The following is a 12,020-nucleotide window of genomic DNA, read 5'->3' as shown; positions in this document are numbered from 1 at the left end:
GACGGGTCTGGAACTTCCTAGTATTACAGTTTTTCTATTAAACTGATGATTTAAAAAAAAAATATGGCAATGATATTAATTAGGTCTCTATTAATATATAACTTCTGGTAATTCAATTTGATTTGGACCCATCTGTCTTTGAAGGATCTGCTAAGTAAACAAAGAGTAACCAAAAGTTTTACACACTAATGAGCTCCACGCAAAAAGCAACTACTCAATAAAAATTTTAAAATTTTTTTCAATTAAGCCCATGATCGATGGAATAACTTTAATTCATAAGACAAAATTTTAAAATATAAACATAAGTTAGATAAGGAAAAAAAAAGAAAAATACTGTGTTATTCTTCCTCAGTAGTCAACATTTACCTTTCACACTTGTAGCTTTGGGTGTCCTGTGTGAGGTCCATACTGAAGACTCTCCCAGCCCCACTCTGGTGGCAGCAGTAATCCGCACCAGGTAGACACTATCAGGTTTCAGGCCCTCTAACAGGTGCTCATGAGTGTTCCCCGGGAGCTCCAGAACTTGGATGGAGTTGTCAGTACTCAGGCGGAAGGACAGGCGGTAGAGGACCACCTGGCCCCGCCGATACTTGGCTGGGATTGGTAGCCAGGAGACGAGAATATCGGTGGGACTTCGACTTGTCAAACTAATTTCAGGAGGTCTCAGGGGAACTAGTCATACAAGAAAACAGGTTGCTTATAAATATTTAGAATCAAAATTGTCAACTAGCACACCAGTTTTTATTGAAGTATCTTAACAGCAACACATCACATAATAAAGGAGAGAGAGATACTTTCAGCCCTAGCTGAGGTTTCCAGTCAAGCAGAGTACAAACCAGAAAAAGGAAGGAAAAAATAATGAGGGAGGATCCGATATAGAGAACCAAAGAAAGCAAGGTTTTCACTGTTGTTGTTGTGACTGTTCTGATGTTGTTCGGGATTAATATGAGAATAATTCTCAGTAACCCTACCAAAATGCCTTAAGACAAGGAAGAGAGAATTACACAAGAATGGAGAAGCTTAGGACACCAGGGTTATAACCTGACAAATAATCTGAAGTGTTTAATAAGAGTTGTATCTTAAAAATTAGTGTGAATTTTGTATTCCTAATTATAATATATGGTGCTTAATATGAAAACAATGTTTTCCCTGTAAATAATTCGAATACAACAGGCAGTCCAGGAAAATGAGCCACGTATACTGGAAGGCAGTCTAATATTAAGAGCTAAGATGGGTTCTGGAGTTAGTCTCTGTAAAACTGAATCCCTGTTATATCAATTACTACTGTGTGTGATCTTGGCCAAATTAATTTCTCTGTGTCTAGGTTTCTTCATATACAACACGGGGATGAAAACAACAGCTTCTTCTACAGGCTTTCCTACCTCAAGGAATGGCAATTATTTGTCCAACTGCTCAAGACAAACACCTTGGTGTCACCCTTGACTCCCCCATGCACTCTCCACGTTCAATCCTATGACTCTACTACTCACACGGCTACCCCCTTGGTCCCTGCACCGTCACCCTTAGCCTGTTTTGTTGCAATAGCCTCCTGACAGATTTCCCTGCCTCTGCCCTCTTCTTCACCATCTAGTCTCCAACACATTTGCTGTTAAATTGCAAGTCGGATCTTGTCACTCTTCTGCTCAAAATAGCTCCCATTTCACTCACAGTAAAAGCCAAAGTCCTCATGATGGATTCATACAAAGCCCTACCTGCTTATATGGTTGGCTCCTCATTCATTCTGTGCCTCATCTCCTGCTGCTTTCTGCTTCTTCCCTCCAGTCCAACCATGCCTGTGCTTCAGGCCCTTAGCAATTTCCATGTATGTCCTTTCCTAGAATTCACGTCCCCCAGCCATCTGCCTAGCCAGCTCCCTCATTTTCATTCCCTTCAGGTCTTCAAATGTCACCTATTACATGAGGTATCTCTGTCTAAAGCCTTACCCCTTTCCCTGCTTTTTTCCCCTTCTCCTCAACACTTATTACTATCTAACAGAGCATATCATTGACTGTTTATCTTATTTATTGTTCCTCTGTCCCTTCTCCCACAGTAGAAAGTAAGCTCCACAAGGTATGGGACAATTTTTTGTCTCTTTCATTCACTACTAAATACTGAATAACACATAGCAGGTACTCAATAAATATTTGTTGAATGAATGAAATAATAGGTAGGAAAGGGAAAACCAATCAAGCATTTCTGAGTCCTTTATGTGTATGAACTCATGAATTCTCACAAAAACCCAGTGAAGAAAGTGCCATTATCATTTCTACCTTATAGCTGAGGAAACTGAGGTACAAAGAGGTCAAATCACTTACCCAAGGTCACACAGCTTGTTAAGTGAAGAAGTAGATCTAGAGCCTATTTTCTTACCCCCTACACACTACTATCTCTTATATAACAATGGTTCTTCTATCATAGGGTTATGTAGGGATTAAAGGAGATAATGGAGGGAACGTTTTTAGAACAGGCAGTGGTAAACACTCCAAAAGTGTTAGTTTTATCTGACGTGCACACTAGGAGACCCACACATCTCAGTCTGAGAAGTACAGGCTGAGGAAATCGGGGAATACTGATGCAGAAAATTGAAAAGCAGTGTCAGAAGTCTCTATGTTATCCAGAAAACAAAATGAAACTTAATTAAACAAAAAAGTTGCAGAATAAGGAAAGGTTTAAAAGGAGAAAAACTTTGAGATCACAACTTAACTGGAATTGGCAAGCTTTAACCAGTAGCTTGCTATGGTAAGACACATTTTCTTGAAGGGTATGGGGGAATACACCTCATATACCAAATAAACCCAAAACAACTACAACAAACACCAGTGTTTCACCTTAGATATGCATGTCAGAGGTTGTTAAATGTAATTAGGTAACCAGAGAGGTCATGGTTCACTCTAAAATGGAACAGACTCTTAAACGAAAACTGAAATGTGGAATTCAGCATCCAGATCAATGACAATTTTTTCATTTAGTAAAAGTCTTAATTTATAAACATTTACACAAGTAGTAGTATAGAGATATAATAGATCTGGGACCAAATGGACAAAGAAAAAGATTTGAGAATCATTTATATAAAAATGTTTTGAAAGCTAAAGATGGACCATTTCTTGAGGATGCAAAAACATTTGTAAAGGAAGAATAGTATAATTAAGTATATGTTAAACAATCCCCCTTTCACACTGCAGAGTACAAAAATGGGCCATGGAGAGGCCCTGAAGAGAGATATGAAGAGTCAGAGGAGGAGAATCAGTTCTCCAGGACTATTTTAATGGCTAGAATTTCCCACCGTTATAAGAGTATATGGAGGCCTGCCCTCAAAAGGACAGCAACTCAATTTCCAACCCCAGGTAACAAACTGAACAGGCAATACTTTCCTGCTTATGCAGAATAAGCACAATGTATCTAAAAATAAACTAACTGCTATCTGATTCTATAAGAATTTTTTTAACTGACAAGTACTAAACTTCTTAAACTCCCAGTTTCAGAAGTCCAATGCCTCTGACCTCCAGTCATTACATACACTCAATATGTAACTGTCATCATATTTATTCCCGCCCAGAGAATCTCACATTTTGTTCTCCTCAGTAAAGAAAACAAACCAAAAACCCTGCAATGCACTTACAATTTAAACCAGGAACTTGAAGAAATACAAGGACAATTTTGTTATTAAAATTTGTATTACGAATTATAAATTAAAGTGCTCTTCATCATGTTACTGCCAAAAACTGAGAGTAAGATTTGAAATGGTAAATTAGCCTGCTGGTTATCACATTTGTTTTTGTTTTTGTTTTTAAACCAAAACCAGGATATTTTCTCTGAGTTAGAACACATATTCATTGAAAGCGATAAAGCATATTACTACTGTTCATGCTGAGATGACATAGAGTCACGTTTTCTTACCATCCTCTAAAGTGTTCTGTGTCACGTGGTCGGACATCTGGCTGGCTCCCATTGGCATATAAGCCACAATGTAGAAAGTATAATTGCTGGCAGGTTCCAAGTCATCAATAAGATAATGAGTTGTGTCATTTCCGATGACTACTTGATACTCTTCATTGTTTAAACCTAGGTTAAGGAATCAGTGTCTAAAAATTATGAATATTCAAAATAAAATTAACAAGACCATTACCATTTTCTTCCACTATGAAACACTGGTCCTTGGATCTCTCTGTTATCTTTTGTGACGCTTTAAAAAATGTGAATAGGAAGGTTTTTATTTCCTAAAAGTAACCATGTCCTGTTACAAATTACTAGTTTGAATTTTTCCTGAATAAATCAAACTGAAAACAATTAATCTTCTCTAAACATCATTTAACATCTACTCAAAACCCACAGCAGAGACAATGTACAGCAGTAACACAACAGAGTTTAACGCTACAGAGTACTGTAGTTCATTAACAGTGTAAATTTTACTTGCTTAAACTCATGGTTTCCTTTTTCTTTTAAACATAAATGGAGAGACAGTAGGGAATGTAATGGCTCTACTCTTTATAAAAACAAACCAAACCAAAAGTTGTCCTGCAAAAGATCTCATTCTGCCCCTAGAGATTCTATTAAATTTGACTGACACAAGTTGTTCTTTTACTTACATTGAAAGCAAAAGAACTGGGAGGCACAGAATGTGCTTCAAAATGTTTTGTTCCACAATGAGGTTCCCCCCCCCCCAGAGAGGAAAAAAATTCTCAGCAATTCTTAATAAAATATGCATGGCAAGGTATAGAAGAGGATTTGTCTTTGTGGGATTTAATTCCTACAGAGTAAACTTGTAAAGTGGAACAAGAGCACCGGCAGCTACTGTGCTTTGTGAACAATTCACAGCAAATGCACGTCAACTTAATCAAAACTCTCTAAGGATGGAGCCCCTTCTCTCCACACTGGATTTATAAACAAAACAGAAGGCAAATTCCACTATTAAGTTTTCCCACATTTCTGAATTAACTTGATAGCATTTTAATTAGACAAGATTACAGGCATTTCACAACAGACTAGCTAATGGTTCGTTAATTAGGAACCGCATAGTACGATTTCTGACCTACCAAACAAGGTCCTTGAGTTCGAATTAAAAAGCCTTGTTCTGCCTTTGAATAGACCACTGAGCCGCATGTGGAGGGCTCTAATGAAACAACCATAATAGCGAACAAGAGTGGCCTCCACCAAAACCAGCATTCCTTTTACCTTCTTAAATCATTAAAAAGGGAATTAACATACTCCAACATGCTCAGTTAACAGACTTTCATTCTTCTTGCTACCATGACCCCTGATTTAAATTCAAAATACTCCTTTTCAAAATACTACTTCAAAGTACAAAAAACAAACAACAACAAACCACCTGTTTCTACAGACAATTTTATTATATCACCACTCTTTGGGTATCTGAATTTGTCTGGAATGTCTATCACATAAAAAGTAGGCTGTTTTGTATACAACTAAAATCTGTAAACCTCTGCCATTGTTTCCATGAGAAATCAATAGTGAAATCTCTAGGATTTATAACTAGTTTTTCCTTTTCCTCTAAATTTTTGCCAAAAGAAAATATGAGGATAAAAAAGATTCCAGAAATGGAACTGGATAAAAATTTTAAGAAAGATTTGATATCTACTTTTATATAATAAATGAGATATCAATAAAGAGTATCCTGTTCAATTTTTAGAGAGTTCTATGAGATTTCAGAAAATAATCAAAATATATAAAATCATATTACAGGGAATCTGAAAATGTTTACTTTCCCCTTTAAAAATAACATGCTATAGTGACTACAGTTCACCTTATTATTTTATTAAGCAGTTACACCATTGTTCCTATGTAACTGCACACTTAAATTGATATATTTAAGTCCTAGGTAAGGAATTTACATCTCGGCTGAAACGAAATTCATAAGTACACCACTCTGTAACTTTTAGCAGGCAGAGATGGTACTTTTTTCTAAACAGAAAATCTTAAACTATACTTATATACATAAAGTATACAACAATACAAAATTTAACAAAAAAATTTATACACAGGTGATATAGTAATTACTTTATTAAAAGAGGTAAATGCCACAGAACTTCAAAAATCTTTTGTGGATTATGTGAGACATCATTTATATTGAAAACAAATCCCTGACAGTAAATAGCACATAAAAATAAATAGTCCTCAAATTGCTTACCTTCTGCTTTCATATAGTGCACAGAATAAGCGATGACTTTGTCTGAATTATAAAGTGGCCTCTCCCAAGCTAAAAGGATGGCTGAACTTGACATGGTTTCAGCATGCACGTTATACGGAGCACTGGGTCTGTCTTCTGACATTACTACAGTCAGTCTGGCTCTAGATAAAATAGATCCTTGGCTGTTCTCAGCCATGCACTGATAAATAGCATCATCTTCAGGAATAATCTGGTTAATTACCAATTTACTGAGGAAAGAAAAAAATTATTTCAATGAAAATTCTAAGGATGACATAAAAATAAAGTTAAGCTATTACTAAGTGCACTCTTAATTTTAAAAAACAAGTTATTAAGAACAAAAGACTGTGTGACCAGCCCTACTAAAAAAATCTATATGAATTGCTTAAAATTACTCTTATTTTCTGAGTCTATATAAATAAGTACTTGTGATATCCAAATCCTGTTTGCTTTAGGTGACAGCTTAATCTCTTTTTTAAAATTTGGCTTTTATTAAGAAAGTATATTAATCTGTAGTAGCATCTAATTTCTGTAACATTGCAATGTTACATAAAATTCAGGTCAACAAAAATGTTCAAAAGTTTTGTTCAACATACAAGAGTGATACAAGAAGATTCATATTTATACTAATAAAAATGAGTTCTTAAAATCATTAAGTTTGAACTGTGGAGGAACTCTTAGAGACTTAATTATTTCCTTCTAAATTCCTCACTTTATGGAACAAGGAACTGAGACTCCAAAGGGTTAACATGCTTGCTAATAACTTAGCTGGTGGCTTACCAGAATCAGAACGCAGGTCTGGGGAACTGTTCCAACCTTCATTTCATTATAATCTACCACTTCCGTGATCCACAATATAAAATACAAAAGGATTTTTGACATGCTGATATTACAGTCTTAAGTTAATTTCTTATTGATTTTACTTCAGTTTAAGATACCAGGATAATTTACGTATTTGATATTATAACTATAACCGTTTCACATAAGAATTACTAAAGCCATTATATCTTATCTAAAATAGTAGCAAAGTGACTTAGCCCACCTGTTGTACATTTTAATTCTACCATTTGAATGTATCTTCCTTCCGTTTTTCAACCATGACATTTTGGGTGAGGGGATTCCTTCTGCCTGACATACAAATCGAGCAGTACCAGCTCGAGGCCTCGTTAAACTTTCTGGCCATTCGACAAATGAAGGAGGAGCTATTTTTAAAGAAAAAAGAAAATATTTTTGTGGTGCAAACAGGAATGATATAGAGTCAAGGAAGAGTATAGCAAGTGACGCAAGTCCCATCCCGGAAAATATTTGACATTCTGAGCTTCCTGTCTGCACTCTACATCTATCTCTCTCTCCAGATGCCTTTTCTCTGCATTGCTCAGTTAATGTCCACTTTCCCCATTGACACCATCTATACAAACACACTAAAAATATGTCTGCCATAAGCCTAACTTAACCAAGCCCAATATACAGCCACTTGTGAATGCACGGAGACAACAGACTAAAATCTTAGACTGGTCAATGGGTATATGAATTTGCAGGTGGGTGAGAAGGAAATAAAAAGGAAGCTTAAATTAACTAAGAAGGACCATAATGTTATAAAAGCAAACAGGGTGATAACTTCAGAGTGATTCTAGTTATATTTTAACATAGGGCTTTAAGTTCCTCTTAAAATGCATCACTGGTTTACAATTTCATATCAATGCTACAAAATTCAAGAAAAGTGGAAGTAAGCTATGAGATAAAACAGCAAATGTTAAAACGTAAGATTCTCCTGATTGCAGAAGGAAAGAAAACATACCTAATACAGTTAAAGTTGCCATGGCAACTGTAAAGTTGCGTGTGCCCGGGGTAGTGGCCCGACAAACATATACTCCAGCGTGTTGCAGCCTGATGTCAGATATCATGAGATTACCATTTCCAAGTACCCGAGTATTGAAGACATCAATGGACTTGTGATCTATTTCAAAGAGAACTCTTCAGTTAAAACAATGTAACATGTGATCTAAAATTTGTCAAAAGATCACTATCCAAACAATCATTATCATAAAAAGTCTAAAATTTTCTATGCTAAAACTTTTCCTCTACACGCTGAAATACCAGAAAGATAAAAGCCACATAATTGCCAAACGTGTGTTGTATATAAAATAAACATGTTATCAGTTTCACCCGTATGAACAAAGTTGAAGGAAAAAGACTTTTTTTTTTCCCCTAAGACTTACCAAGACGGCTCCAAGAAATGATTGGTTTGGGATTTCCTGTGGCCGCACATTCTAAAACAACAGTCTGATGAAGAGACGTTGTTATGTTCTGTGGACCTGCTATAATGGTTGGTGTGTGGAAGGATTTAGACTCCTTACCTTTGAGATGGAAAAGGCAGGATATAAGAAAAAATTATAAATAAGATGTAATGAATGAAATGAGTTAAAATATCTATTCTGAAGTTTTTCACTTTTTTCTTTTTTTAAAACAACTTTATTGAGATATAACTCATCCATTTGAAGTGTATAATTCAATGGTTTTTAGTACTTTCAGAGTTATACAACTATTACCATAATCAATTTTAAAACATTTTCATCACCCCAAAAAGAAACTCCATCCCATCAGCAGTCACTCCCCAATCTCCTCTCCCCATAGCCTGACAACTACTTTGTGTCTCTGGATTTGCCTATTCCAGACATTTCATAAAAAAGGAACCATAGGGCTTCCCTGGTGGCGCAGTGGTTGAGAATCCGCCTACCAATGCAGGGGACACAGGTTCGAGCCCTGGTCTGGGAGGATCCCACATGCCGCGGAGCAACTAGGCCCGTGAGCCACAACTACTGAGCCTGCGCGTCTGGAGCCTGTGCTCTGCCACAAGAGAGGCCGCGATGGTGAGAGGCCCGCGCACCGCGATGAAGAGTGGGCCCCGCTTGCCGCAACTGGAAAAAGCCCTCGCACAGAAGCGAGGACCCAACACAGCCAAAAATAAATAAATAAATTAAAAAAAAAAAAAAAAAAAAGGAACCATACATTATATGGTCTTTTGGGACTGGCTTTTCACTTAGCATAATGTTCAAGGTTGATCTAAGCTGTAGCATGTACCAGTACTTCATTTCTTTTTATTGAATAATAATAATAGATTAATACTTAATTAAATGGATAAGACACATTTTATTTATCCATTCATTGGTTGATGGACACTTAGGTTGTTTCCATATCATCCACTTTTAATTGAGGTTCAAACACTGACTTAATGCTTTCACTAATCTTGTTAGGAATTTATGTGACAGTGGGGAGAACAAAGAAGTGTGAGAGTGCTTTTGTCTTCATGCTTCATACCAAGAAGCTAACAGATACCACCTAAAATTAAAACATGGCATTAAAAATTTAATTTCAGTCTCAATGTTTCTTTGAAAAAATTTTTAGTCTTAAAGGATCTTTTAGGAAGTAATATCTCTTGTGAAGAGTAAACACTCATGTGAAGTTCAACAATGTCTTTTGGTCTGGTTTTCTTCCACTACATTCAAGTAAATTTAATTATTAAAAAATAAAAAACTAGCATCTATGTATAATTCCATTTTAATAAAATAAATATTTCTTTCTTCATATTCATCTCTCAAGCTAGTTTCCCTTCTAACTATATTTATGAATGGCAAAATATATGAAATTATGTTCACTTAATGTTAACAGTGATAATCTCTGGATATGGAACTAGGGACATTTTAAAAATATATCTTTGTACTTTTTACACTGTTTAATGTAAAAAAAATTATTTTACTTTTATAGACATTACTCTTTAAAATAAAACATGCATCATTTCTACAAATGTAAATTATAATTTTTCTTAAAACAAACAGAAAAACCCAAACTGGAAACAAATGTATTTTTATTGACAATGGACAATTTTAGTGGAAATAGATGATTATTATTCTTCTTTGAGCTTTTCTGTATTTTATATTTTAAAAACAAAAATGAAGTATTTACAAAACAAAAATTCAATCTTTCTTAAAGATGTTGACATTAACATATAAAACAAGTTAGTTTGAGAAGAAGGTTGCTTAAATAGATAAAAATGATCATTTTCCAAGTAGATTACAATAAAATTTAAATGTAATTAAAGTACTACTTTATGGCATACTATTATAGCCAGAGAAGGCAAATTAATAGCTGGGCCAATTAAAAACTGAAACATCAACTTATGTGTGGTACCTGGAATCACTGTGAGCGAGGCCTCCATACTTTTACGTCTGTGGGCTACAGTAGCAGCAACACAACGGTAATTTCCAGCATCCTTTTGGTCAACATCATAGATCTGCAATACTCCTGTTGGTAGTGCAGTTACCCTGTCATGAGAGGAAAGAAGATTAAACTCTCTGTAGTAGATTTTATATTTTATCTTAACATATATTCTATGATAAGAATTCATATACTCAACCTTTTAAAAATGCCAGATGCAATAATACTTTAAAGACTTTTAAAAATATTAGCTTGATTCAATTGTTTTCATTTGGGTTACTACAACTCTCTAAAACATAAGTAATTATGCTGTATCTCAGCAGTCCTCAACCTTTTTGGCACCAAGGACCGGTTTCGTGGAAGACAATTTTTTCCCCAGTCCCCCCAGGGATGATTCGAGCATGTTACATTTATTGTGTGCTTTATTTCTATTATTATTATTACATTGTAATATATAATTAAATAATTATACAACACACCATAATGCAGAATCAGTGGGAGCCCTGAGCTTGTTTTCCTGCAACTAGATGGTCCCATCTGGGGACGGTGGCAGACAGTGACACCTGAAGTGTGTTGCTTATGTCCTGTCCAGTCTGTAAGACGCAACTTAATTGTCACTTGCCACTGATAGGGTTCTGATATGAGTCTGCAAGCAACTGGTTTATTATGGTCTCTGTCAAACCTCTCTGCTAATGATAATCTGTATTTGCAGCCGCTCCCCAGCGCCAGCATCACCACCTTGGCTCCACCTCAGATCATCAGGCATTAGATTCTCATGAGGAACTTGCAACCTAGATCCCTCGCATGTGCAGTTCACAGCAGGGTTTGCGCTCCTATGGGAATCTAATGCTGCTCAGGAGGCGGACCTCAGGCAGTAACGTGAGCGATGGGGAGCGGCTGTAAATACAGATGAAGCTTTGCTGCTCGCCTGCCGCTCACCTCCTGCTGTGCGGCCCGGTTCCTAACAGGCCACAGGCAGGTAATAACGGTCCATGGCCCGGGGGTTGGGGACCCCCGCTGTATGTGATTTGTGAAATCTATCAGTGTAATTTTACACAGAATCTCACTTCACATTATAGCTTGCATTTAGCTAACTGGTGGTCTAGAGTTTAGTATGATATTTTTCAAATACCTGATTTTTTGCCTATTAATATCTATGTATTCTCCAAGATATATCTGAATGTAAGTTTTTTTTTTAAGCTCTTCCTTGAATAACTTTGTCCATCTTAGCTCTACCATTTCAGCAAATGATTTTTGCCTCCTAAGGAATATTGCTACTCATCAGGATTGGAATCAAACTTTTGAAGTTGCTGCCAAGTTGACCCCTAAACTCCGACCACCTTCAGAGCACTAGGTGTGTGTATGCGCGCGTGTGTGCGCGCGCGCGTGTGTGTGTGTGTGTGTGTGTGTGTGTGTGTAGTGTAGAGGGGGTTGGTAAGCAGAAGGCAGAGACGGAAGTGGGCAACCACCACTGCATATATGGGAGACCCTTACACCAGCACTACTATCCCCAGCAGTAAAAGTGTAATTCAGTTTCCTAAATCCTTGGGCTGCCATCCAGGTTCTCAGGTGGTCCCATGATTGGAAAAGATGTTTGAGGAAAGGAACAAAGCACTAAGGTAGAGTATCTGAATTCTGATCT

At 36.4% G+C, this 12,020-nt stretch overlaps 1 protein-coding gene across 6 annotated transcripts in view; it reads right to left on the bottom strand.

Moving 5' to 3' along the window:
• Positions 1–12,020, bottom strand: part of PRTG (protogenin) — a 132,786-nt gene that overhangs the window by 63,668 nt on the left and 57,098 nt on the right. For 5 of the 6 annotated variants that reach the window (XR_009007580.1, XM_057543425.1, XM_057543426.1 and 2 more), the window contains 7 exons: positions 10,352–10,485; positions 8,383–8,520; positions 7,962–8,120; positions 7,206–7,365; positions 6,146–6,393; positions 3,898–4,062; positions 367–672 (listed from right to left, as the gene is read on the bottom strand). Coding sequence is in view for 5 of the 6 variants with exons in the window: in XM_057543425.1 (XP_057399408.1) it covers positions 367–672; positions 3,898–4,062; positions 6,146–6,393; positions 7,206–7,365; positions 7,962–8,120; positions 8,383–8,520; positions 10,352–10,485 (1,310 nt within the window). In the remaining variant the exon portion in view is untranslated. The remainder of the gene's footprint in view (positions 1–366; positions 673–3,897; positions 4,063–6,145; positions 6,394–7,205; positions 7,366–7,961; positions 8,121–8,382; positions 8,521–10,351; positions 10,486–12,020) is intronic. The other variant, XM_057543424.1, reaches the window with a different exon arrangement.

Source organism: Balaenoptera acutorostrata, chromosome 3 (genome assembly GCF_949987535.1).
Source record: "Balaenoptera acutorostrata chromosome 3, mBalAcu1.1, whole genome shotgun sequence".
In the NCBI taxonomy this organism is placed as follows: domain Eukaryota; kingdom Metazoa; phylum Chordata; class Mammalia; order Artiodactyla; family Balaenopteridae; genus Balaenoptera; species Balaenoptera acutorostrata.
This window is presented reverse-complemented; position numbering and strand designations above follow the sequence as displayed.